Below are 27911 nucleotides of genomic sequence, written 5' to 3'. Positions count from 1 at the left end.
GCGGCGCAGCGGAAGTACGTCATGCGTCGATGCACCTGAAGGAACGGCCCCGAAGAAAACTACATCTCCCAGAATCCTCTGCGGAGGGTCCCCGTTCACTGGCCCGGCCTCCAGCAGAAAGCGGCTGTGCAGAGCGGTCCAAGCCTGGTGGGTTAGTGTCGGTCCCCTCTGCGTTCCGGCCTCAGTGCAGGGACCGACTGGCTGAGGTCTGCTGTCAAACAAGACGGGGTTCAGATCCCAACGCGTAGCAGAGAAGGACACTTTGTAAGGCCACCAGCTGCCGTTCCCAGCGTTATAAAACAAGTCTTGAATAGCAGCGCACTGAATAACACGGTAACTCCATACAAGAGAAACTACAGTAGGTGAAAAGAAATAAATAGAAGGGCACCAAGAATAGACACGAATAGATTCCTGGTCCAAGATCAAACAATTATCTCGTAACAATACAATAAAACTATAATGGGGCTCCTGGCTGGCTCCTGGTGGAGCAGGCGACTCTTGATCTCGGGGTTGTGAGTGCGAGCCCCACGTTGGCTATAGAGATCACTAAAAAAAATTTTTTTAAACCCCCCAAAACTATGAATAGCATATTTTTAAGTTTATTTTACTTATTTTGAGAAAGAGAGCATGGGAAAGGCAGAGAGAGGGGGAGAGAGAATCCCGAGTCCGATGCAAGGCTCAAACTCACAAACTGAGCTCATGACCTGAGCTGAAATCCAGAGTCCATAGCCTAACCGACTGAGCCACCTAGGTGCCCTTGAACAGCATAATTTTAAAAGGCCTTTCTGCCTGAAAATCTTTTTTTTTTTTTTAAAGAAAAGCTTTCTATTCAACAAATATTTGAATGAAATAGGGAAATAAAGACAAACATGTAGGCACACAATTATGAATAAGGAGACCTGGATTAGCAAGAGACTAAAGTCCCTATGGAAAGATCAGGGAAGACTGTAGGATTAGAGCCTGTGCATTTACATTTACTTACATGACATAAAATGGCAATCCAGATTGGAGGATTGGAGGCTAGCCTAAGAAAGGTTTTACGTGGTAAAAATTTACATCAATCAGAGAACTAGGCAGAGAATATATTTTTGAGACTTGCTAAAAATATAATCTGCTTGGCAGTTTTATGAGTCTATAACTGAGTAGCTCTGGATTCAGATAGAAAGGGAAGATTAAATTGGAGGTAAGTGGAATAAAGAAAAGAGTTCAGGACTTGTATTTCTATCAGTTTAGACTTTTTCGGTATGTTGAGTTTTGTCTTGTTTTAATTTCAATCCTTGTAAATCTATTGAGACTAACTTTGTGGTCCAATATAGAACCTATCCGGGACAGTGTGCCATGTGCACATAAAGATTAGCATGCTTAACAGTCTTTAGATAGTGTTGTTGAAGAAAAATCAAACCAACTAAAATTTAAAGATCTAATGGCTTTATTAATCAATTCATGAATCAGGCAACATTCCATCTAACAGGTAGAGGGGAGCTTCAAATGGCTACAGAAAGGAAAAGGTTTTAAAAGGCAGGACAAAGAGGTCATAAACAAACAAAAAAGATTATTTTAGGTAAGGTCACCTTCATTTGAGGACAAAGGATGTTTAGTGTGGATTACCTCCTCTTCCTTTGGGGATGAAAAGGGCTATGTGACAGATTATCTTATTGGTGCTGACCTATTAGGATTGCATTTGAAGTTGGGACTGTATTAGGTTAGGTGTTACAAGTGCCCCCACTTGGGGCCTGTGGTTTTCTAACAGTGTGTTCTCTAGATGTCCGTTACTTTCCATCTTTTAGTTCTTGCCAGTGTTGTCTGGTTGTTTGCCTTTACTTTTAATATATCCTTTGCTTTTTTTTTTTTTTTTTTGGCTTATTTACTTGTTCTTTCACCAGGTTAGTGAGACTTTAATTTGCCTTTTTGGTGTTGTTATAATTACTCAAGATTGTGAGATTTTCTGTCATTGCTGCTTTGTTTCTCCCATAAATGCTCACAGAATGTGGCTCCGTCTCCTTCTTTCTCTGCCTCTCCCCTGCTCACACTCTCTCTCAAAATAAATAAACTTTAAAAAGTGCTCTTATTTGTTTTTGTTCCCAAATTTGGAAACAATGGGCTCTTATTAGATATTGGATTGGTTGGTTAATTTATATGGAATACCCCTAGAATAATTATTTCTTCATTTTTGGAATTGTCTTTTACATCACCATTTCTTCTTCTTTTCTTTCCTCCTCCTCCTCCTTTTTGGCTAGGCTCCACGCCCAACATGACGGTTGAACTCAACAAGCCTGATTTCAAGAATCACGTGCTCCACAGACTGAGCCAGCCAGGCGCCCCCGTAATAGTTTCTTCTCAGTCTTAGCTTTTCTAGATCTTCCTATTACTGTGCTCTTGTAGAATATCTATAATCTAAGTCTACTCCCTTAAGGGACTCAGCAAAGAATGAGACAAATTTATTTTTCTAAGATTTATAAGCTAGCTAGGACAGTAAGTATACACATGCAGTAGGTTGAATTTTGCGGGAAACAGACTATAATAAACGGGTGGTGTATTAGGGACGGCTCTCAGGAATGACCACTGTGCGGGAATGAGGGAAGCAGGACCGGACAGAGGGGTAAAGTTGAACAGTGATGCTTTCACAACAGAGGCCTCAACTAATTTCACAGAATCTCTGAAACTGGTTGTTCAGAGATGAAGAAAATTGAGGTAAAGGGGTGGGGACTTTGTAACCTTATATTGACCAGTTTTTGGGTATGGGCTGACCCCAAGGAGGTTACTCTTGGGTGAGGCAGCTCCCTTCAGCTGAGGGCAGACACTTAAGTGACTGAGCCACACAGGCATCCCCATATCTGAGAGTTCTCACTTGAAATTTTATGAGCATTTTAAATGTGAAAAAGACTGTAGCTATAACACAGTTCTTTTTTTTTCTAAGTTTACTTATTGTGAGAGAGAGAGAGAGAGAGAGAGGCAGAGAGAGAACCCCAACCACACTCTGCAATGTCAGTGCAGAGCCCAAACGGGGCTTGAACTCAGGAACCGTGAAATCACGACCTGAGCTGAAATCAAGAGTTGGACGCTTAACCGACTGAGCCACCCAGGCTCCCCTGTATGAGTAAATTCTTTAAAAATACACATTCCAGATTGAATTTCATTGAATGATTTTTCAGTATCCATTGAGATGATGATGCACGTTTCCCCCTTTAATCTTTAATAATTACATTACATTACTAATTACATTAGTTTATAAAGTCCTGCAATGCCTTCTACTTAGTTGTGATATGTATTTTTTTTAACATTTCATTTATTTTTGATAGAGAGAGACATAGCACAAGTGGGGGGAGAGGCAGAGAGAGACGGAAACACAGAATCCAAAGTAGGCTCCAGGCTCTGAGCTGTCAGCAGAGCCCAACGTGGGGCTCGAACTCACGAGCCGCGAGATCATGACCTGAGCCAAGTTGGACACTCAACTGACTGAGCCACCCAGGTGCCCGGATATGTATTTTTAATATTGCTTGATTTCATTTGCTATTTTTTCATAATTTTCACAAAAATATCAGAACTGAGATTGCTTTATAGTTTTTTGGTTTTTTTTTTTTTAACCTTTGTCTCGTTATGGCATAAGTATTTTGCTACCTTTGTGTTAAGAAAGAACTTCCCTTCTATCTAGATTTTTCTGGAAATTGGCAAGAACTATGTCCTTTGATAGTGTGGAGGATTCAGATTCACCCATTAAAACATCTGAGCCGGGAGCTGAAAGCATTTTAACACTGGCTTTAGTTCTACATGGATATTATTTTAAAATAAGTTAGTTACCTAACTATTCCTTTAAACATGTACTTCATTGGTTTCCAAATTTATTAACATACTACAGAGAATTGAGTAAAATATTCTTTTACAAGTATTTAATTTTTTCAGTTTATTTATTTTTTAATTTTTCTAATTTTTTTTTTTATTTTATTTTTGGGAGAGAGAGAGAGGCAAAGAGAGAGGGAGACAAAATCCAAAGCAGGCTTCAGGCTCCGAGTCTCAACAGAGCATGACTTGCGGCTCAAATCCATAAACCACGAGATCATGACCTGAGCTGAAGTCAGAAACTTAACCAACTGAGCCACCCAGACGCGCCTAGTTTATTTTAAATAATCTCTATACCCAATGTGGGGCTTGAACTCAGGACCCCAAGATCAAGAGTGACACCCTCCTCCAACTGAGCCAGCTAGGCGCCCCTTAAATTTGTTTTTTATGGCTGTTTCTATTTTCTCTTTACCAGCTGTTTTTGCTGTTCCTCCCCATTTTTTGATAAAAATTTCTAGTATAATTTTATATTTTATTTTAAAAACGTGGCTTTTCAAGTTTTTGCTGTTTTAATTCCTTAATTTCTATTTCAAAAAAAAATTTTTTTTTTAAATTTTTTTTTTCAACGTTTATTTATTTTTGGGACAGAGAGAGACAGAGCATGAATGGGGGAGGGGCAGAGAGAGAGGGAGACACAGAACCGGAAACAGGCTCCAGGCTCTGAGCCGTCAGCACAGAGCCCCACGCGGGGCTCAAACTCACGGACCGCGAGATCGTGACCCGGCTGAAGTCGGATGCTTAACCGACTGCGCCACCCAGGCGCCCCTCAAAAAAAAATTTTTAATGTTTATTTATTTTTGAGAGAGATAGAGACCGAGTGCAAGTGAGGGAGGGGCAGGGAGAGAGGGAGACACAGAATCTGAAGCATCTCCAGGCTCCGAGCTGTCAGCACAGAGCCCGCCACCGGGCTCGAACTCACGAACCGTGAGATCATGACCTGAGCCGAAGTCGGACGCTCAACCGACTGAGCCCCTAACTTCTGATTTTATATTCGTTAATTTCTTCCTCTTTCCACAGTTAAAGTTTCTTTCTCCCTAAAGCCCTCATTTCATTTATTTTCATTACTTTGGTCAGTGCTGAGTTGGATGCACTAGAATTTACCTGCTTCACTTACTTTGACTTTGTAAATGACTTCGCTTTAGCATCAGAAATGTAAAGGATACAGAAGTTTCCTCCTGGTGACACATTTATGTTCACCCACAGACCTATTTTGAGGAGAGCGGCTCCGCCTGACATTTCTGACCCAGAAACCCTCCGGCAGCGCGGGAGAGGAGGTCCTTCGGAAACCTCCGACCTGCCAATCCGGGGAGGTGCGCCGCAGAGCCGTCTGGGAGATGTAGTTCTAGGGAGGGCGGCACTCTGGGAAACGTAGTTCTGCGCGCACACTTTCCGAGGTGGGCCGCGTGAGTCCCGGCGCAGCGGCCCGAAGCCTGAGGTGGGGGGTAGGGGCGACGCGGCGAGGCTGCGGCGGCCGGGGCGGCCTTGATGTCCGCGGGGGCCCCGCGGTGAACCCTGACGCGCGCACGAACTGGCTCCGGAGCCGGGTGCGACGAGGTCCCGGGGCGGGGGCGGGGGGGGGGGGGAGGTTGTGGGGGCCGGCCACGCAGCGCAGGCGCCGGTTCCGGTCCGGGTGGGGCGTGGCGTGGGGGCGGTGCGGTGCGGTTCTGGGGCAGCTTCAGGGGCCTGGGGGCGCGTAGGGATGGGACGGGTGTGGCGGGCGGCGACTGTGGGTGTCAGGAGGGAGATTTGGGGGTCTGGCGGAGCCGCCTGTGGTGGTGGGTGACGAGGAGGCTGTGAGGGAGATGGTGGAGCCGGCCAATTCGTGGGGCGCTCGCGGGTCAAGGGCTTGGAGTGTCTGTGATAAATCAGTGAGCCGGGGTTCGCGGCGGACGAGTGGTTGTGGAGCCGGCGGAGGGAATTAAGTGGGTGATGGGGCCTTTGGCGCGAGTCGTAGTGGGAGCGGCTTTGGGCGGAGGCCGAGACTCGTGGGCTTGGCAGTTCTGGGCATGAGGGGCAGGGATCGGGAGAGAGGAAGTCCCTGAAGCTGCCCCAGTGTGGAGACGCTGGACGGCGAGTGTGTGCCGTCGGGGATGCGGCCGAAGGGTGGTTTTCCGGAGTGATTAGGACTCTGCTCGTCAGTGATTTAGATGCCTCCGGGTCGGCAGGTGGGCCCAGTGTGGATGAACCATAAGATCTTGGTGGAGGTCTGTTTGGGGGAGCTCAGAATTGGCGGCCCGAGGATTTCTTCGACTGGAAGGCCTGTTGGTTTGTGACAGTGCTGGATTGTACTGAGAGCTGGGCTCCCGGGAAGCAGGAAGGTTAAGACGTCTCCCCCCCCCCCCCCCCCCCCCCCCCCCCCCGTCTCCTGTTCCAGGAAGCATGTGTTCTGCGTAACACGTGCCCCCTTGTTGGCGGTGACGCGGCCGGAGAGCAGTCCTCCAAACTCCCATCCTTTGCCCCACCAGCGATGAGCTGGACTGTCGTCCCCACTGAGCAGTCAGGAGAAGATGATTGTTACTGAGACGTGGGACTGAAGCCTCCTTCTCCCCCGCCTCCCCACCCCCGCCCCAGGCCCTGAACTTTGATTCACTCCCTACTTGAGCTGCTTTGCGCCCCCTCCTTTCCGAGAACTGCCCTCCTCTGATCTACTCTCTGATCATCCTGCCCTTTCCTTCCACGCTCCTGGTTCTTCTGACCTTGTATCTCCCTTTCCGTGGAAGGAACCACGTAGGTCTTTGCCCTGCGTAGATGCTGGCAACTCTTCCGGCCACCGCGTTCTCCCTATTGTAGTATGCCCCCGCCTCCTGCAGTAATTATGGAATAAGGTATTTCTTTACATTCTGTTTGGCAGTTCAGCGGTAGCTGTTTCGGATGGAGGGGGAGGACCGGGGTGGCCTGTGCTGCTGAGTGGTCTGTGCCTGGGTTTGGGAGGTTTTGTGGTTGAGGCGTCAGGGACTGGGGCACTGCGTGTCAGTGACAAGGTCTGGATATGAGTTGGTGGGTGGCCTGTGGGGGTTGTGAGCGAGCAGACGGAGCGGGTAGTAACTAGAGTCATTGGAGGTAGCGTGTTAGGGCAGGGCAGAGCCGGCGGCCCGTTCAGGTGACGATTGTGAGGATCTGTAGGGGTGCTAGTGAATGGTGGGTGAGCGTGGGGTAGATTAGAAAGTGGGGTGTCATGGAAGTGAGTGGTTGGGGTCCCCGTATGATTACGGATTGGGCATCCCCTGGGTTCAGTTCTGTGAGAACCGGTGATTGGGGCACTGTTAAGGTGAGTGGATGGGCAACTGAAGGAGGGAGGGCTTGGAATTCTGTAGGGGTCCTTTGGGACTCAGTGTTTAGGATTGCACTGACTCCATTCCTAGTCAATGAACAGACTCTGCTGAGATTACTGGATGGGAGTGTAGGGGAGCCAGTGACGGGTTTCTCGGCGTTAGTGTTTAGAAGCCTGTGGGAATCAGTGATGAGGGGCTGTGCCGTCATAATCAGTCAAGGGACCTATAGGAATGACCATGCGGGGTGCTTGGGGCTGAGCGAGGGGGAGCCTGGAATGATCAGGAATAAAGGGTCCTAAGGGTATCTGATTGGGGGCGGGGCTGTGGAGACACTTTGGATTCCATTGATTGATGCACTTCTGTGCGTTGGTTTTGTCACTGGGGGGTTGGTGATTGGGGGCTTTGTAGAGCAGTCACTGGAGACCTACCATATGTGTAATTGAAGGTCCTGGAGGGCCGGCCTGTGGAATCAATAATGAGGGTCCTAGTGGGATGATGGGCTAGTGGGATAAGTGGGAGTGGGGCTTATGGGGCTCAGTGGTTGTGCGGTCTGAAATTTGTGAGGTCCCTGTTGTGTTCAGTGAAATGGGGGCTGGAGAACTCTCAGGTGGGTGGGTGGGGAACTGGGAGCCTTGTGAATGCTAAAGGTTGGTCCGTGGGGTGGGGTGGCTGGGGGTTCAGTCATGCAAGGTCTGTTGGACCTCGTGTGTGATTGAGGCCATCTTTGGTGATTATGGGCCTGTGTGGTTGTGTTTGTGGGTGTGGGTAGTCTCAATGAGTGCTGACCATGCATTGGCTCAGGCAAGACTCACAGAGTGACTTCTGTTAAATGACCATATTCTCTTTTGTTCTTTGGTCTTTCTCACCCAACACATCACTGTGTTGGTCAGTGACGGCTCCTTTTACTGAAATATTTCCTCACTTAAACGTTCTCAGCTGGTTCAGCCTCATTGCCCTCCTCTATCCCCGAACCGCCTTCAGCTCTCTCTAGCTCCAGCCGTTTGAGTGTGGTGCTCCCTGATGGGCATGCTCTTCCCACAGGCGTCCACAGTGGGTTCCATCCTCTGTTCAGGACTCAGCTAAAAGTCATTTCCAGGATGCCTTTTCTGGCCGTGGGAAGGAGCACCCTCCACCCACCCCTTCCTCTGTCACATTTAAAATTTCCTGTGAGCACTCTTTTAGTCTGACGTTACTTTATTGTTTTCCGTCTTAGAATGCATTTCTTAGAGGACAGGGACCCTGTCTGTCTTGGGACCTTAAGTCGTCTCTCCCATGTGTTCAGAACAGGGCCTGGTTGTGAGCGGCATTCAGCAAACTGCTGCTCTCCTGGCCCGTAAACAAGACTGTGCATGTGTGTGTGAGTATGTGTGTACATGAGAGTGCTGAATGTACATGTGCGTGTGAGGGCGGGGTGCAGGAGTATGTCGGGATCCTGAAGGAGGAAACGAGAGTGGCAGTTTGGGATGTTAGTATAGTCGGCACGTTCCCTTTTCCAGAGGTGAGAGAAGATCCGTGCATCAACCCCAAAGGGGTCCAAGCTAAACAGAAGCTCCTGGGGCACGTGGGCCTTTGATCTCAGGGACCCCAGGTTCGGATGGCAACAACTCTCTTTTTTCACTCAGGGCTTCCCAGACTGTTGAGACCCCTAACTGTGTCCAGGAGAGCTCCCTGGGCATCTTGGAAAGAGGCATTTCACCTTTGAATGTTGCTCTCTGCTCTCCTAGAACCTTTTCTCAGAGATTTGCCCTCCAGTCCTACACTCTTCACACTGGACTAAACAGAGTCCAGTTTCCCTGGGGGGATCTGACTTTTATGTATATACGCCACAAGTGGGCAAAACCCCAGTCATTCTTCTCCCTTCCCACTTTTAGGAATTTTTCCTGCTCTGGATGCCCTTGCTCTGCCCTCTACCACTGTTTTGGGTCAATATTCAAAATCCAGCCTGTCTTTCGATTCTTTCTTGACTGCCCCACAAGATCCTCCTTATGTTGTTGATGTGGGAACCTCAATATAAGGGAACCTCCTTATATTGTTGATGTCTCCACTTACTGGCCCAAGTCGTCCCTCCATTCTCTTCATCATAAGGTGGGAGACTTTCAAGGCCCTCAAGAGATGATGTCAGAAGCTGATGTACAGGGTCAGGTCAAGGGTAAGATGTGTTCAGATGTTTCTTTTCTCCTGCCTGCTCACTGTCTGCACAGGGCATGGGCTTTGCTGACCAAGCAGCATCTGGTGATGAGAGCAGCTTTGTCTCGTCTGTTTCCAGCCCTTGGCCCAACTTGGGGTGGGTAGTAACTGCCTCGGGGGGGGGGGGGCTGGTCTGGCCCCACTCTTGTTAGTTGCCCTGGGGCAAAACCTGGCAGTTCGCTAACATCCAAGCATAACTTCCTATCTTCATTTGCAGCAGATTTGTCTCTATGTCCATTGGGACATTGAAGACACCCTCACCTATTCTTTAATAGAACAGTGCCTTTAAATAAAGAGCTCTTGCCCTAAACCTTCCACAGGTACTATATTATCTCTTTGTTCCGTTTATTTGCTGGAAAAGTGCCCACTGACCAGTCCACCGTGTCCAGTCTTCTTAAGTAGCCTGTCAGCCTGTGGAGACCAAGCTGGGAGCACCGGGAGCTTAGGTGCTCAGCAAACACCCTAGACCACAGGTAGAGACCACGAGTGCCAGACAGACCTCTCTTGGCAGGGCTGCTGCAAAAGGTGGGATTTGTCCCTCTTGTCCCCAAGTTTACTGGGTACTGTGATTTTTGAACATTTCCTTTTAGGTGTATTCTTAGGAAGGAAATGACATCTCTTTGTGACCTCACGCTGTGGAGTCCCCGGCTCTGATCTTGTATCTGGTTGAATGTAAGTGACCTGGTCCATGAGCAGTGGAGGAATTCAAAGTGTAAGTATGTGTACACATCAAGATGTAGTATTTTTTGTTTATTATTCTTAGCTGAAATCTTGGTTCATTTGTTCCAATAATTCTGCCTGAGAGATCTGTTAGGTGGTTTATGATCTCTTAAAAAGCTTTTAAAATAGTGGTTGTACTCAGTTATCTGGTTATTTGGTCTGTTGGGGAAATAATTAAAACCCAAATCTGCCAACCCCCAAATCTCACAAAAGCAGAAGAAAAAGAAAAGCAGTTAAACTGGAATGCAGTGAGCTTCACAGACAACCTGCTAAAGAGATTGCAAAGGCAGAAAGAAATCTCCCTCTTTTCTCCAGCCAGGCCGGAAGAACCCATGTCCACGTGGTCTCAAGATAAATGATAATGTGTCGCACATGGTTCATGCTACTTACCTGGCACTTGGGGTGGCTGTTTGTGTTAGCCAATCACCTTTATCCAAAGGGAAAATAGACCTCTGTGTTGGTGACAGGACTGCAGCGGGACATCAGCTGCCAAAGTCAGGCACTTGGCCAGGCCCCTGCCCTTCCTGAGATTGGGAAATAGGGGTGTATCTTCCCGATGATTTCAAAGACATAGCTCCTAGGTCCTTAAGAAAGATGTTTTGGGGTGGGAAGCTGGACGAAGCTTATTTAGCTTTAGAAGAGATTTATACGTATCTCAGAGGAACAGAGAATGTACGGTTGTGGGTTTTCGAAAGTAAATACTTTGTGAAGAGGAGTCAGGGGAGTCTTTTTCCCTTTTTTTGCATGAGGGAGAATTAATATTTTTTTCTTAGTTTTAGTATTTGCCTTTACTGGCCTCTGACCTCATGCATATTCCTCTAGAGTGTTAGCTGCTCTCCTGCACTCTGGGTAATTTGCACTAGGGGAGGGCTGAGGCTGCACCTTTGAAGGGGAGGGGAGGGGAGGGGAGGGGCGCCAGGGCAGACAACGTGGACCCTGCAGAACACACAGTGCTGTCCCACCACCCCCTCAAGCATCTCCTGCCGTCAAGGGTCGGAGACCCTGAGCAGCAGGTGTGGACAGCGTCCTTGTACAGAGGGCTGTGGGAGGTGACGAAGGGCAGCCCTTGTCATCTCTGCGGCCCCTTCACTCCGCAGGGATTTTGATCTTGGAAGTGTGGCCCGGGCTGTCCCTGCTGGCTTCTGAGGGAAAGGGCAGGCGGTTTTGTCCCGGTGCGCACCGAGAGACACCATGGGGAAGGTTCCTCACGCCTCTCCTCGCTGTCGTGGATGTGGCTCCCCCCCGCCCCGCCTCAGACCCACACGGGAGCCTTAGTCTTCCCCCAGGGCCTCTCTTCTTACTGTTTCTGTTAGTTTCTCTGATCTAGGCTTTCTTTTCACTGCAGGGCTGGTTTTGGAGTAGAAAGCCAGCACCCCAGGCTGCTTCACCATCTTGGTCTAACAGCCATTTTCCCTTTACCATCCTGCCTAGAGATAAGTTGCATTTTACTCTGTAGCACCTGTGTCCCCAGGAAATACTGCTGCAGAGTGAACGAGCCAAGGTTATGTTCCTGAACTTTGTTGACCTCTGCAGAGCATTTGGTGGGGTGACGCTCCTCTGGGGATGTTTGGCCGAACCAGTGAGACACGTGGCTTTCACGTGGCGTTCTCGGGTGCGGGCCAGGGCTGCAAGTGTGCTGTGTGGCGCAGACCCGGCCCAGATGCAGTCTGGCCCAGCCGAGACTCCCGCCCTGTTTCTTACCCACTAAACCCGATGGGCGTTGTCAGGAAGAGAGATCCGAGATAGGGTCCCGAATCAATGACATCATCTAAAATGAAATTCCACTGCATCTCCAGGGCATGGCTCTGAGGAACAAGATAACTCATGTGAGATAAAAAAGAAGAGGCCTCAGGACTAGGGGTGCATTCTCAGTGTACAGACATTTGACCAGAGGCCTCTCTCCAGAGCATCAGAACAGAGCAGATTTTCCAAGCAGCTGAAAATGATCAAGTCACAGGTGAGTTACTTGTTTATTATCTGGCAGTTTTTATATGTAGACATGAGAGGTTTGCAGGAAAGCTCTAAATACATTTGAGTCATAATCAGAAAATACAAACTTGGGAAAGAAGATGTCAGAGAAGAACGAAGTGGATTGTGGAATCATACAAAAGTCTTAAAGTTGAAGCAGGATGTACAAGAAGGTGAGCTGCCCGCTGTCCTCAGATGTTCCCAGGAGTGGAGACAGGAAGGGAAGTGGGAATAGTTACGTGGTCTCCTCTGACAAAAAGCAGACTAGTTACTCAGTAGAAGCAAACCTTGCTGATGATGCAGAGCCCAAAATATTTGGACAGCTATTGATGGGGATGAGAGAGTGGACACAGTCCTAAATAGCAGCCCTATAATAAACATATTTCGCAGTGCTAAGAAATTACAGAGTTCCTCAGTGTGAGCTAAGGGCACAAATTTGAAGGAAAGCTCAGAACAGAGTTTGTTTCAGGACTGAAACAGTGGGCCCTGATACCCGTCTTACCTGTGTTCCAGTTTTAGGAAAGAAACCTAAATCATCGGCAGAATTGACCACTACAAAACTTTCAGATGGTCCCCATATTCTCTCAGTTGGAATTTTGGTACATTTTGGATAGAAATATCTTTGCTTCTGTTGGCAAAAGCTGGGCGTGGGTGTATCTGCCTTTAGTTCTTTTTACTTTCTTGACTCAAGAAATGGAGAGAGTGTCACGAAGGTTGGGGTACACAGGTCAGAAGTGCAGCCCTAGAGGACACGTGTGGTTTTTCTGGAAACAAAGGATTTACGGAGGGTACCTCAAGCAGGGCCGGCCCGCAGTGTGGCTTTCCACTGTGGGCCCTTCTGCCCTGGGTTTCTAGTCAAGTCTGAATAATATAGTTTAGTCCTTGGCTTTAGAGGAAGGGCTTGGGGCATTTACTTCCAAATCGCTGTGTCCACGACCCCAGTTTATTAGTCCACTCTGTTAGATGTGGGCAACTTCTGGGGATGCTCTGCCTGGAAAGTACAGGAACTGAGGCTGCCGTCTGCTGTCTGCAGTCAGCCCTGTCGGGAAGGCATCTGTGTTGGCTCAGCAGTCAGTCTAAATCCAGAGAATTCGCACGAGCTTGGAGAGGCAGCACTGGGAGGTGTGTCTTTTGCTTTTTGTTTTTTCCAGGAGGAGGGGGAAGCTTTTAGGAGCAAGTCCAGAGAACAAACATCATTCATGTATTTCTCTACCCCCATGCTTCCCCGGGTGCTAGGTCGATTTTGTTTTTGTTTTTCTGTTGTATCGGTGTACCCCATTTAGTAATCAAAACTTTATTTATTTTAAATTATTTTTAATTTTTATTCTAGAGAGAGAGTGTGCACAAGCAGGGAGAGTGACAGAGAGCAGAGAGAGAGAAAGGGAGAGCAAGTCCCAAGCAGGCTCCACACTCAATGCAGAGCCCAATGCTGGGACTTGATCCCATGATCATGAGATCCTGACCTAAGCTGAAGTCTGAGCCACCCAGGCACTCCCACAACTTTTTAAAAGCTCATCTGTTTTCGTCCAGACGCTTTGTCTGGAAAGGGTGTGTGTAAGAGGTACAGATATTTTTATCTAACTTAACCGGAAAGATGCATCATGTTTAAGAATCAGCTAACAAAACCTCCAGAATTTTCAAAAGATTTTAAAACAGTTTTATATAATCTCACATTCGTCAAATCTTCAGGAAGAGGTCATAGGGGATGGAAGCCTTTTGCTGTGTCCCCCATGGAGCCTGAGGTCTCAGTAACTGTGGAAGATGGGTGTGTCTGTGAGGACAGCCTGGTCTTCACATGGCAGCAAAGAGAAGTGTCCTTTGGGGACTTACTGCACTGAGGCCCCGGGATGCCCATTTGAGCTGTGTGATCTGGGCTGGGGCTATCTTGACCCCTCCCGTCAGTCACATAAGTCTGTCCTTAAGTGTCCACTGAGACAACTGCATGGCTCATCTGGGGCCGTTCTCAGATGCAGTGAATCCAGGGAACTGCAGAAAGGAACAAATGTGGTCTTGTAGTGCCTGGATAGTGCGGTCCAAGTCAGTGGAGCCCATGGGGACGCTAAACCAAACTTGAAGAGGGTGTCAGCTGCAGTCAGAGTCCAGTGAAACCTTCTGGCCGGGACAGAGGGCCCGATGAGAGCTACCTGTCAATGTCGTGGCCCTCGGCACAGCACGGCCAGCGTGTGGAAGGCCAGACGTGACGTCCAGGCCGCTTCAGCCTCTTCTGATGGCCCGGGCGGCACGTGCACGGGCCCCACTGAGGACAGAATCTGAGTCTCCACGGGCCAGCGTCTTCTGGGTCCTGGTGGCAATCAGTCACATACTCGAGGGTTTTGTGGTCTCCACGTCTGTTGGTGAGTGTGGGGGCCTGGCTCCTGAGCATCCACACGGGTAACGACAAGCTCACCGGGAGCGCATCCAGATGTCTCGGCCCATGGGGGGGCTCCTCGTGATCAGGACACGTGTGAATTAACATGACCAGCACCCTCGTCGGGATTTAGAACAGCTCCAGCCTCCACAGGAATTCCCCGTCTCACCTCCATGCGTCCCTAACCCCAGCAGCAGCTCATCTGTTCTCTGTCACGGCAGTTTTGCCTTTTCCAGAATGTCCTAGAATGGACTCGTTAGTGTATAACCTTTTGCTACTGCCTTTTTGCACTTGTGTCTTCGAGAGTCATCGCCCTTGTTTGAATCAGTAGTTGGCTCCTTTTCCTGCTGAGTGCGGTCCCTGGGTCGCACCCCCTTGTACGAACCTGCCAGTTTGCTTACCCTTTCACTTCTGAAGGGCTGCTTGGTTCCTTCCAGATTTTAGCAATTGTGTTCATGTGCATACAGATTTGAAAGTAAATCGTGAGGTGAGCAGAAGTTTTGAGTGTCCTTGGGCACGTACCTGGGAGTAGTAAGTCTCTGTTCAACCCCAAAGCATCTTCCAGAGTCACTGCCCTTTTGGCGTTCCCAACTTCACGGCAGGAGAGCTGTTGCCCTGCATCCTCACTGGCATTTGTCATTTTTTTTGTGGGGTGTTTTGTTTTTGTTTTTGTTTTGTTTTTAGCAATTCTAATCGGTATGTAGTGTCCCATTATAGTTTTAATTTGTATTTCCCTATTGACAAATGATGTTGAACATGTTTTCATATGTTTATTTTTTATCTGTACATCTTCTTCAGTTAAGTGCTTGTTAAGATCTTTTGTCTATTTTTTGGTTAGCTGACTTTTTTTTAAATAAGAGTTTTTTTTTTTTAAGTTTCTTATTTTAATTTCAGTATAGTTAACAGAGTGTTAGATTCATTTCAGGTGTACGATACAGCGATTCAACTGTCCCATATGTCACCTGACGCTCATCATGGGTGTGCTCTTAATCCCCATCACCTGTTTCCCCCATGCCCCCCTCCCACCTCCCCTCTGGTGACCATCGCTGTGTTCTCTACAGTTAACAGTGTTTCTTGGTTTGCCTTTCTCTCTATCTCTCTCTCTCTTTCTCTTTCCTTTGCTCGTTTGTTTTGTTTCTTAAAATCCACATATGAGTGAAATCAGACGGTATTTATCTTTCTCTGACTTAACTTGCTTAGCTTTATCCACATTGTTGCAAGTGGAAAGATTTCATTCTTTTGCATGGCTGAATAATATTCCATTGTACGTATACCACGTCTTCTGTATCTTTTCATCTGCTGGCGGACACCTGGGCTGCTTCCACATCTTGGCTAGTGTAGATAATGCTGCTATAAACGGGGTGCATGTATCCCTTTGAATTCGTGTTTTTGTATTTTTTGGGTAGATACCCAGTAGTGCAATTACTGGATTGTAGGGTAGCTCTATTTTTAACTTCTCGAGGAACCTCCATACTATTTTCCACAGGGTCTGTACCAGTTGGCATTCCCACCAGCAGTGTAAGAGGGTTCCCTTTTCTCTGCACCCTTGCCGACACCTGTTGTTTCTTGTGTTGTTAATTTTAGCCATTCCCTGATTGCATTTCCCTGGTGATGAGTGATGTTGAGGATCTTTTCCTGTGTTGGCCATCCACATGTCTTTGGGAAAATGTCTGTTTATATCTGTTGCCCATTTTTAATTGGATTACATTTTGGGGGGTGTTGCATTGTATCAGTTCTTTATATATTTTGGATACTAACCATTTATTAGATATGTCATTTGCAAATATCTTCTCCTATTCTGCTGGTTGCCTTTTACCTTTGTTGATGGTTTCCTTTGCTGTGCAGAAGGTTTTTTATCTTGATGAGGTCCCAGTAGTTCGTTTTTGCTTTTATTTCTCTTGTTTCAAGAGACACCCATTTTTTAATTGTATCTTCTTATTGTTGAGTTTCACGAATTATTTATTCTGAATACACGTGCTCTGTCAGATAAGTGATTTTCAAATATTTTGTCATAGTCCGTGCCTTGTCTTTTCTTAACAGCGTCTTTTATATAGGAAAAAATTTCAATTTTGAAAAAGTCCATTTCGTTGATTTTTTTCTTAAGTTGACCACGCATTCAGTGTTGTACCTAAAATCTCATTGCCAAGGAGCGCCTGGGTGGTTCAGTAGGTTAAGTGTCCAGCTCTTGGTTTTGGCTCAGGTCATGATCTCGTGCTTTGTGAGATTGAGCTCCACATTGGGCTCTGCTCTGACAGTGCAGAGTCTGCTTGGGATTCTCTCTCTGTCCCTACCCGGCTCACATGCTCTTTCTCTCTCAAAATAAACTGAAAAAAAAAATTTTTTTTTAATGTTTATTTATTTTTGAGTGACAGAGAGAGAGACAGAGCACGAGCAAGGGAGGGGCAGAGAGAGAGGGAGACACAGAATCTGAAGCAGGCTCCAGGCTCTGAACTGTCAGCACAGAGCCTTACGTAGGACTCAAACTCATGGACTGTGAGATCATGATATGAGCCAAAGTTGGACAGTTAACTGACTGAGCCACCCAGGTGTCCCTCCCCGTCCCCCCCATTCTTATTTTAATCTCATTGCCAAACCCAAGATCACACGGGTTTTTTCCTAGAGCTTTATGATTTTTCCCCCCCATTTAGGCCTGTGATCCATTTTGAATTCATTTTTATATGGTATGAGGTATGTGTTGAGGTTTATTCTTTTGCTTATGGGTTCTAGCATCATTTGTTGAAAAAACTCCTTTCTTCATGGCATTCATTTTGTAAAAAATGAACCGAGCATGTTTAGGGGGGTCTATTTTTAGGCTGTCTGTTCTGGTTCATTCAACTTTTGTCTAATACTACCATTGTCTTCATCACTGGGGCATTATGGGAAGTCTTAAACTCAGATAACGTGAATCCTGCAACATTGTTGTTCTTCCACATCTCGTTTTTGTTATTGTAGTTCCTTTGCCTTTTGTCCCAAAACCCTGTAACTACTTGTTTCATGACCTTTGTAACACCTTATTTCCTGGCCTGAAAAGACCAAAAAGTATTTAAGAACATGGTTTTTGTTCTACTCATATTTATATTTCTAACACTTTTTCCGGTTTGGGGAGCCTTAATGCTCAAAACATGTGTTCAAGAAGATATGTGAAGGAGCCAGTTAATTGTTACTACTTGGGTGCAAAACCACCTGGAGGGAGAAGAGTGTTTTAAATATGTAGATAATGCGGGGGGCGGGGGGACACCTAGCTGGCTCGGTGGATTAAACGTCTGACTTCAGCTCAGGTCACGATCTCACGGTTGGTGGGTTCAAGACCCATGTCAGGCTCTGTGCTGACAGCTCGGAGCCTGGAGCCTGCTTCGGATTCTGAGTCTCCCTCTCTCTCTGCCCCTGCCCTGCTCATGCTCTGTCTCTCTCTCTCAAGATAAATAAATATTAAAATAATGATAATAATAAATACGTAGGTTTGGTTTGGGTTTTGACAGTAACCAAAAAACATTACTGTCATTTTGCACGTAGAGGCCAGGCATGCTGAGGGTCTTACACTGCGTGGGCCTCAGCTAAGAATTGTTCCCAAATACCCAGTGGTACCTTCTTTGAGAAGCACAGTGACTTTAAATACAACCTGTTCCAAATTCTTTTGTAATGGATCGATGGATGGATAGACAAGTAAATTCATAATGATAAATATTTTAACATTTTGTCTCTCTCTCAAAGTATAGTGCACGGTTAGGATATTACGTTAGTTCTCGATTGCCGTGTAACAAGTTACCACAACCTCCGTGGCTAATAACATCAACATTTATCTCACAGTTTCTCTGGGTTAGAAATTTTCCAGCTGCGCTCACATTTGGTTCCCAGTTGGGGTCTCCTACAAGTCTGTGCTCAAGAGGTTAGGAAGGGCTGAGGTCCTTTCAGGGTGCAACAGGGAGGTACTCCCCTTCCAAGGTCATTCACGTGGAAGTGGGCAGGCCTCAGTGCCTGGCCACATGGGCTTCTCCACAGGCCTGCCTCAAGGCATGGCAGCTGGATTCCCCCTGAGAGCAAGGAGGCTTCCCCAGATGGAAGTGACCTTCTTTTGTGACCTGATCTCAGCAGTGACATCCCATCATTATTGTGTTCAGCGGAGGTGAGCCCGTAAGTGCAGCCCACACTCAGGAGGGCAGTGTGACACACATGCTCCAGGACCGGGAGCTAGGGGTCCCTGCGGCTGCCTGGCACCGTGGAGAAGAAAGCATGTATTCTGCATGGAGCCCATTCAGGTTTAACAGCAAATCCGCTTTTCTAGATCTCATTTGAGGATGTGGCTGTGGACTTCACGTTGGAGGAGTGGCGGCTACTCAATCCTACGCAGAAGAACTTGTACAGAGACGTGATGCTGGAGAACTATAGCAACCTAGTGTTCTTGGGTAAGAGTGTTCTTGTGGAAACAGCGTGAGTCTAGTAACTGCGGCACCTGGAAGATGTTTACTAATGTTGGATTTGAGTTACAGATTTCAAGGATCACTTGATACGCAATCACAAGATTTTGGTTCACTTGGTTTATTTTCTAGCCTTCGTGGTAAATATTCTTCATGTTTAAGAGTCCGTCAGCCCAAGCAGTTGGGTCCAAGTTGTCTGTTTTTCTAATTAACAGGTTATCAAATTATCAAGCCTCATGGGATTTTCAAGCTGGAGCAGGAAGAGCCGTGGATAATAGATGAAGTTCTAAGTCAGAACTTTTCAGGTGAGAGGTAATCAGGTGTGTGACAGACAGTGAAAGTTTAAGAAGGTTTTTGATGTCAGGTTATAATGTTTTGAAAAGTTAGTTTGAAATGTTATTTATAAAACTGGTTGAAATTCCTAAATCTTTAGAGTTGGCTCAGGACTGGTGCCCTGAGTTCCTTCTGGGTTTTCATGTGCTCTCTGTCCCGGTCTCCACATCAGGATGTGTCCTTTTTGCACAGAGCTGATAGCGGCACGTACCCCCTTTCCTATACAGCAGCATAAGTTGGGGGCTAGCACTTAGGGCCTTGCTTTTGGGCCGGGCTCTTCTTCCCAGCTCCTCGGTCTCCTTTCCCTTCTCTCCCGCACTTCTAGCCTGCAGGGCTAGGCTTCTTTACTCACAACTCCTTATGAATTCATAAATTTTTCCTGTTAAAGGAACACTGAGTCAGTCCCTCTAATTTGTCCCTCTAATTGGTCAGATTTCTGTTTTAAACCCAGAGAGAGCAGACAGTGAATCTAAGGATACAGAATGAAAAGCTAACACCGTGAACCTGCTCAGGGGGCTCTGCCTCTTTCCCTGTTCTGTGCAGACTGACCCTGTGCGGTCAGCTCCGTGGTACTTTTTGGTGCCTTTGATGTTCGTCTTCTCCAAGCTCCTTGTTCAACCCATCGTCTGCTGGGCTCAAGACCCCCATGTGCCATGTGATCTTTTAACTACATTTATATTGAAGAACTCATGGTATAGCAGCATTTTATTCAGTTTTGGTTTGTATTTTCTTGGCCCAGAAGTCAGGGTCAGCTGCATTAGAACTAGTTTCTTCCTCCACGCATTTCATACATTTTTCTCTGCACGTGGGCCATTGATTATCATACCTTTTCCTCACGTAGACAGTGTCCCTCTCTTCAGATGGCCCCTTTTTTACCTCCAGAGACTGTAGACTCCCAGCCTTTCTGAAGTCTCTGCCCACTTAGTATTGTATTGTAGGAATCTTGGCCCTGGTCAGACATTATCTGGAATTTTTAAACAATTAGATCTTACAGGTTTTTTTCCCCACGTAGAAAGATGGCAAATAACGTATTCTTCTCTGTTGTCTGTAGGATTTATGGTGTGTACTGATTAAATGTTTCATTAATTGACTGTTATGGGGCCAGGTAAGGCAGGACCTTTCTTGTTTATCAAATATTTCTTTAGTGCAAAGGTTTTCATCTAAGCAAGTGTCTCTGCTCCCCTTAAGAAATATTTCAAATTATGGATCTCTGGGTACCCTTCACATGGATTATTAGGTCTGGGTATATGTAGCTTAGAAACCACCACCTGTGAAGATAGATTTTATGTTCATCTACTAGTTTAGAACAGCTGCTGTTGTGAAGAATGAGAGGAATTGAGAGAAGTAGCCATGAAATAGCCTCACAGGACCAGAGAATTTTAATATAGAAGAGAATGCAAAACTGTATTTATTCAATAGTTCAGTATCAAACACGAAGCATTTGTATTAAAATGCAAAGTTAATGATCAAGATTAATGGCACGGAAGGGCACTGCTTTAGAAGTCCAGTTATGGGGCGCCTGGGTGGCTCAGTCGGTTAAGCGTCTGACTTCAGTTCAGGTCATGATCTCGCGGTCTGTGAATTCGAGCCCCGCATCGGGCTCTGTGCTGACCGCTCCGAGCCTGGAGCCTGTTTCGGATTCTGTGTCTCCCTCTCTCTCTGACCCTCCCCCGTTCATGCTCTGTCTCTCTCTGTCTCAAAAATAAATAAATGTTAAAAAATAAAAAAATAAATAAAAAAGAAGTCCAGTTATGAGTGAACAGTACTGATCCTGTGTGCGTTGAGCACTTGCTGTGTGCTGTGTCGTGGGGATACAGCAGTGAAAAATACAAGCCTTTTCCCTGCCCCCAGGGTTTACATTCCCGTGGGGGACACAGAAGTAAGGTGATTACCTGTTTGGTGAGAGCCAGGAAGGAAATAAATAGGGTATCGTTAGTATGCTCTTGAAATGATGTTTACGCTTAAATGAGCCAGGCTTGCTGAAAGCTGGGAAAACCGTGTCAAATAAAACAGCAAATGAAAAGGTCCTAAGGCAGAAAAGGCCTTTGGGACGGAAGGGATGGGAAGGCATTCACTGTGGCTGAGCAGTAGTGAGGAAGAGCCTGTGAGTGGAAGTCAGAGAGGTTGGAAGAGACCAGGACATGCAAGGGCACGTGTGTCAGGATGAAAGCTTGTGTTTACCAAAGGGTTTTTAAGCAAAGGGGTAAAGTCTATTTTAAGCAAAGGGGTAAAGTTTATTTATTTTTGAGAGAGAGAGAGACAGAGCATGAGTGGGGGAGGGGCAGAGAGAGAGGGAGATACAGAATCTGAAGCAGGCTTCAGGCTCCCAGCTGTCAGCACAGAACCCGACACAGCTCGAACCCACAAACCGCGAGATCATGGCCCGAGCCGAAGTCGGACGCTTAACCAACTGAGCCACCCAGGTGTCCCTACTCTTTCTTTTTTTTTTTTTAATGTTTGTTTATTTTTGAGAGAAAGAGACAGTGTGAGTGGGGGAGGGGCAGAGAGAGAGGGAGACACAGAATCCCAAGCAGGCGCCAGGCTCCGAGCCATTAGCACAGAGCCCGACACAGGGCTCGAACCCACAGACTGTGAGATCATGACCTGAGCTGAAGTTGGGACGTTTAAGCGACTGAGCCACTCAGTGAATAGTATTAATACGTCCACTCACTCAACCTCAAAACACTGAATCCTTTTATTCTCCACACCAGCAGCTCTAGTTGGTCCTTGTTCGGACATTCTGATATGTCTGAGGATTAGATTAGGCTCTACCTCCCCAACCCCCTTCCCTCCAAAAAATCCTGCAGAAGAGAAGTAGCTGCCTTGTATTTGAAGTCTTGGCAGATCTTTTATCTTTCAGGGTATATTGGGAATATTACCTCACCATTGCTAATAAATGATATCATAAAGCAAACAAACATTCATTTAAAAATAATCCATGGGGCGCCTGGGTGGCGCAGTCGGTTAAGCGTCCGACTTCAGCCAGGTCACGATCTCGCGGTCCGTGAGTTCGAGCCCCGCGTCTGGCTCTGGGCTGATGGCTCAGAGCCTGGAGCCTGTTTCTGATTCTGTGTCTCCCTCTCTCTCTGCCCCTCCCCCGTTCATGCTCTGTCTCTCTCTGTCCCAAAAATAAATAAACGTTGAAAAAAAAAAAAATCCAATAAATGGTCGTGTTGTAGAAATCACAAACAATTGTACTTGGTGAAAAAAAGCCTGTCCTAATGTTAAAAGAATTCTTGTGGTTTGGAATAATTTTCATTGATAGGATTACATGTAGATTCATTACGTAGATTATATACATTCAGTTAAAATGTCAAAAATCCTAAATAAAAGTGTTGATGCTGAGCTCTGGAGAACTCTTTGGATAACCCCAAGAGATAGTTTCAGTGATGGTGATGTTAGTGATATCAGTGATTCAGGTGATGGTCTTGAATGAGAATGTTCTTTAAATGTAACGCTAGTGCAGGAACCTACTGTTTCTCATGTTTAAATTCCAGTTTGTTAACATACAGTGTGTGTGAACATTTTTCATGTCCCATAAGGAGAGATTGTATTTGGGAGATTTTTTCTTTTTTTTTTTAAACTGGAATCCTAGGCTCCATTTCAGAAGTTTTGTTCAATAAGCATAATCATTGGGGGATTTACACAGTGTGATTCATTTTTTTCCTTTTTAGAAAAAGTCTGGCTAGATAACAATCTCAAAATGTGGCACCAGGATAATCAAGACGAGCTTAGAAGTATGGAGAGAGGCGATGAATGTGATGTTTTTAGGAAAATATTTCATTCAAGCATTAACTTTGTTCATTTAGCAATGAGACCCCATAAATGTGGCACAGGTGAAAAACATTTGAAACATCGTTTTGAGTTTCTTATTTCAAAAAATAACCTTGGAAGAAAGAAACTTGATGAGCTCAGTAAGAAATTTTTATTCTACATCAAACCTGATAGAACCCATGGTGGAATAAAATACTGTGATTGCAATACATGTAGAAAGGCCAGCAGTAGAGAGTCATGGCTCATTGCAGACCATATTACACATACTGGAGTCTATTTATGCATGGAGTGCGGCAGAGTTTTTAATAAGAAGTCACAGCTTATTATACATCAGAGGACTCATACAGGAGAGAAGCCCTATGGATGCAGTGAATGTGGAAAAGCCTTCTCACAGAAGTCATTGCTCACTATTCATCAAAGGACTCATTCAGGAGAAAAACCATATGGGTGTGGTGAGTGTCAGAAGGCTTTCAGTAGGAAGTCATTACTCATTTTACATCAGAGAACTCATACGGGAGAGAAGCCCTACGGATGCAGCGAATGTGGGAAAGCTTTCAGCAGGAAGTCACAGCTTAAAAGACATCAGAGGACGCATACTGTCGAGAAACCATATGGCTGCAGTGACTGTGGGAAAGCTTTCTCCCAGAAATTAAAGCTCATTACACATCAGAGAACACACACAGGAGAGAAACCCTACAAATGTGGTGATTGTGGGAAAGCCTTCTTTTGGAAGTCCCAGCTCATCACTCATCAGAGGACTCATACGGGGAAGAAACCGTATGCATGTAATGAGTGTACCAAAGCCTTCAGCAGGAACTCACTCCTCATTAGGCATCAGAGGATCCACACAGGAGAGAAACCCTACGAATGCAGGGAGTGTGGCGAAGCCTTTGTCCGAAAACCCCAGCTCGTGAAGCATCAAGTAACTCATACAGGAGAGAAGAACTATCAGTGCAGTGACTGTGAAGAAGCATTCTTTAAGAAGTCAGAGCTAATCAGACATCAAAAAACCCATTTAGGGGAGAAACCCTATGGATGTGTTGAATGTGGAAAAACCTTCTTTGGGAAGTCCCAGCTCCTGACGCATCAGAGAACTCACACTGGAGAGAAGCCTTATGAGTGCAGTGAGTGTGGGAGAGCCTTCACCCAGAAGTCAAGCCTGATATCACATCAGAGGACGCACACAGGAGAGAAGCCCTATGAGTGCAGGGACTGTGGGAAAACCTTCAGCGAGAAGTCAAGCCTCGTTCACCATCAGAGAACCCATACTGGAGAAAAACCCTTTGAATGTAGCGAGTGCAGGAAAGCTTTTGCCTGGAAGCCACAGCTGCTAAGGCACCAGAGAATTCATACAGGGGAGAAACCTTACGAGTGCAGTGAATGTGGGAAAGCCTTTGTTCAGAAAGTGCAGCTCATTAAGCATCAAAGAAATCACACAGGAGAGAAAACCTATGGGTGCAGTGAGTGTGCGAAAGCTTTCTTTGAGAAGGCACAGCTCATTATACATCAGAGAATTCACACAGGAGAAAGACCGTATAAATGTAGTGAATGTGGGAAGTCTTTCACTAGAAAGTCACACCTTATGAGGCATCAGAGAATTCACACAGGAGATAAATACTATGGATGCAGTGAGTGTGGGACTGCCTTCAGCAGGAAGTCACAGCTCATGGCTCATCAGAGGACTCACGTAATCTAGAAACCACACGAGTGCCGTGAATATGGGAAATCTGTCAGACTGATAGGAGAAATCCTGTCAGTGCACTGAGAATGCAGGTCCCACCCAGCAGAGTTCAGAAAGGAGGGAGGTATTTTTACGTAGACAGCGTAAGAGCCTTCTCCTGAAACACACAGCTTATTACACGTTAATGACTTGTTGGTGTGGAAGTCTTATCAGTATCCTAGTAGTGCAGAACCTGGTAGTCAGGAGTGACAGCTTCTCATCAGAGGACCTAAACATGAGGAGAAACTCAATCGTTGTAAAAATTGAGTGGGGGGTTTCGTCAAGAAAGGATAATTCGTGGTGCACTAGAGAAGACATATGCAAAGGAAATACTGAGCATCTTGAATTAGAGATTTCAGTATGAAGGAGAAGTCCTAATAGTTTGGAAGAATTCTGGTAAGCATGATTCTATCGAAATAACCCTATAGAGTTGTGTTGTATATAAGTTACAAAACTAGTTAATTTTAAGTGGTAGCTGTGTTTTAAGTGTGAAGATATGCTTTCTGCTGTGGTGATGCGGCAAGGGCCAGATTAATCCCCTGCCTTGAACAGCTAGAAACTAAAATGTATATGAAATAACGGTTTCGAGACCTATGACAGGCGGAAGTGTGTGATCCCTGGCAGAAGGTGTAGAGAGTGAGGTGAGCCCATAAGAGCCCAGCCTGGTGCCTGGTGGCAGTTCCCAGGCTGCAGATCAGGGAAAGGAACAAATGTGGTCTTGCTGAATCAAAGAGAATTGCTGAATTGGCATTTGGGGAGGCCAGAGTAGCTAGAGTTTGCAGGGAGTTGTACTGGAGAGGAGGGAGCTTCCCAGAGAGAGGGCTGCAGAAATCTACAAGGAGTCCGCTTAGTCTTTGGCTTAGTACTGATTTGCACATGTGTGACCAGAAATTTCCTGAGTCCAGGAAAAGTGCTGGAAAGCAGTCCGCCGAACAGTTCCCAGAAATCAATGTAGGGCTGGGAATAAAATTCCCACCATCTGAAATGGCAACGGCTCTTAACACATGGGGCATCAGGTAGGATTCCCAGCAGAGTATTATCTTAGTAGTGAAGTAATTAATCCTAGATCGAAAGCTAGTCTGGACCCACAATGTCTGGCATCCAAAAACATAGCTGGCATACACAGAAGCCATGAGAATATGACTTGTAACCAGGAGAAAAATCAGTCACTAGAAAGATACAGAAAAAATGGAAGCAGTTGGCATTAAATAAGGATATTCAAATAGCTTTTATAGATGTACAGGAAAACAGGAATGTGACAGATGAATTGGAAGATGTATTTTTAAAAACCTGAGTGGAACTTCTCAGGATGAAAACAACAATATCTGAAAATTAAAACAAAACAACAACTTTGGATGGAATTAAGAGCAGATTAGACATAGAAGATCAATGAACTTGAGTGAAAATAAAAACTGTCCAACTGATGGACACAGGAAAAAAGAGATTCGAAGAAAAGACAATAGGGAGTTGGTTACAGCGAGGCACGTGTATTCGCATGGAGTCCTAGAAGGACAGGGCAGAGGAGAGGCCTAAGAAAGTATTTGAGTAAATAACAGATGAAATTTTTACACATATGATGAAAAATGTAACTCCACATATTCAAGAAGTTCAAAGAACCTCAAGATCATGAAGAAAATCCTGCTGATGGACATCATAGTCAAACGGATAAAACCCAATCATAAAGAGAACAGTTGTAAAGCACCTGGAGAAAGACAGGATACTTGCACAGAACAGAGGACCACACACACTTGTGGTCAGAAACTACTCGAGCTGGAACACAATGGAGTGAGGGACAGACAACTTTACATAAAACCCCCACCACCTGCCGTTTGTCTATTTCCCATCAAAAACATCTTTCAAAAATGATAGCAAAAAAAAAAAAAAAAAGTTTCTCAGAGAAACAAAATGAAAGAGACTTTATCTATAGACCTTATTTCAGGAAACACTAAAGCAAGTTTTGGTGCGGCAAGAAAATCCTAGGTGGAAATGAGGATCTACAGGAAGAAAAGAGGAGCTCTGGAAGTGGTGAATATGTGGGTAAATATAAAAGATCTCTTTCCTCATTTAAGAGTCTTTTAAAATGGTAATTGACTGCTTAAAGCCAAATAATGTATTGTGGGTTATGATGTCTTTAGAAGTAAAGTGTATCTCAACGACAACACTTAAGTGTGAATCTTCAGAACTAGTTAAATAGACTGCATCCTCTGAGTCAGAAACCTGCTTCCCCAGGGCTCAGGGCAACTTGCATGTGTAGCAGCCACAGAGTAGAATGGCACATGTGACGGGCGTGTGTATGTGCTGCTCGTTCTCCACATCCCCCCCCCCCTTCCCGGCTCTGCACCCCCAGGGGCTGTCCCCTAGGGACGGCCTCACCAGGGATTGTGCTTAGGTTTGAACACGGGAGGTACTCAGTCAGCGGGCGGGAGGAGAGAGGTTGGAACACTTAACCCCACGCCCCTGCCTGGACCTCGGTGTGAGTGGTGGGTGTGAGTGGTGTCTGTGCCGGAAGGGCTGCAGCACACCCTCCCCCCATCCCCCTGCTGCCCTCCTGGGGCCATAGACCGTTTTTCAGTTAACGCTTCCTTCTCCTTGCTCTTCACAATTTGGGGTGTTAACTATTTCTGGGTGCTTACCGACCTCTGGTTGGTTTGGGTTTCCTTAATTCAGAACACATACCTGGACATCGTTCCTCTAGTGAATGTTCTTAGGTTAATATTTTGAGTGTAGCACTTGTTTTCTGTGCCAGGTGTTAAACGAGCATTTAACACAATTCTGAGAATCAGTTACTGGGACAGAATCAGTTACTGGGACATGTGCCTCGTCGGGCATAGACTGACATCTATCAAGATTTCCCACACTAAATATCAATATTTTCTGTTTTTAACCAATTCAGTAGAAATTATAACAAGTAACAAAATTCTTTGTGTTTTTTTGTTTTGCTGCAAATCTGAATGGCTCCATAGGTTGTTGTCTGCTACATATCCAGTGGTCTTGCACTTACACTAACTCTTGAAACCAAAACATTTATGAAGTCTTATGCTACCTCTCGATTAGCCAAGCAATTTACAACAAAAAGAAAAAAAAAGTCATTTATGTTCAATATGTATGGACAAGGAAAAAGATAGTTTCTGAGTAAGGCAGAAGGGAATGATGCTTCATACTTCCTAGCTTGTCATTTAGAAACACTGTGCTGTGCAGTTAAAATGTCCTCATTCCATAGTCTGTTGCTTTTTATTACATATAATCTATGTAATCTGTAACCCCCACACAAGACTTCCATGTCAGGATGAAATAAACCACCAAAGAGGCCCAACATA

The 27911-nt window shown here is 45.8% G+C and overlaps 1 protein-coding gene across 1 annotated transcript; it reads left to right on the top strand.

Moving 5' to 3' along the window:
• The first annotated feature begins 5535 nt into the window (after nt 1-5535).
• Nucleotides 5536-27911, top strand: LOC115528102 (zinc finger protein 605). Its single transcript, XM_030335926.1, has 5 exons — nt 5536-10008; nt 11813-11973; nt 18635-18755; nt 18983-19072; nt 22775-27911. Exons 2-5 carry the CDS (start codon nt 11959-11961, stop codon nt 24568-24570), a joined length of 2022 nt encoding a protein of 673 aa, XP_030191786.1. The 5' UTR covers nt 5536-10008; nt 11813-11958; the 3' UTR covers nt 24571-27911.

This window comes from Lynx canadensis, chromosome D3 (assembly GCF_007474595.2).
Source record: "Lynx canadensis isolate LIC74 chromosome D3, mLynCan4.pri.v2, whole genome shotgun sequence".
NCBI classification, from domain to species: domain Eukaryota; kingdom Metazoa; phylum Chordata; class Mammalia; order Carnivora; family Felidae; genus Lynx; species Lynx canadensis.
Note: the sequence above shows the minus strand (reverse complement) of the source record. Positions and strands in the feature narration are given on the sequence as shown.

What these genes read in the sequence shown, in the direction of transcription:
- LOC115528102 (XM_030335926.1), top strand. An exon ending in TAGCAACCTAGTGTTCTTGG is followed by an intron (nt 18,756 to 18,982) that starts GTAAGAGTGTTC and finishes TCTAATTAACAG; the next exon opens with GTTATCAAATTATCAAGCCT. An exon ending in TCTAAGTCAGAACTTTTCAG is followed by an intron (nt 19,073 to 22,774) that starts GTGAGAGGTAAT and finishes TTTCCTTTTTAG; the next exon opens with AAAAAGTCTGGCTAGATAAC.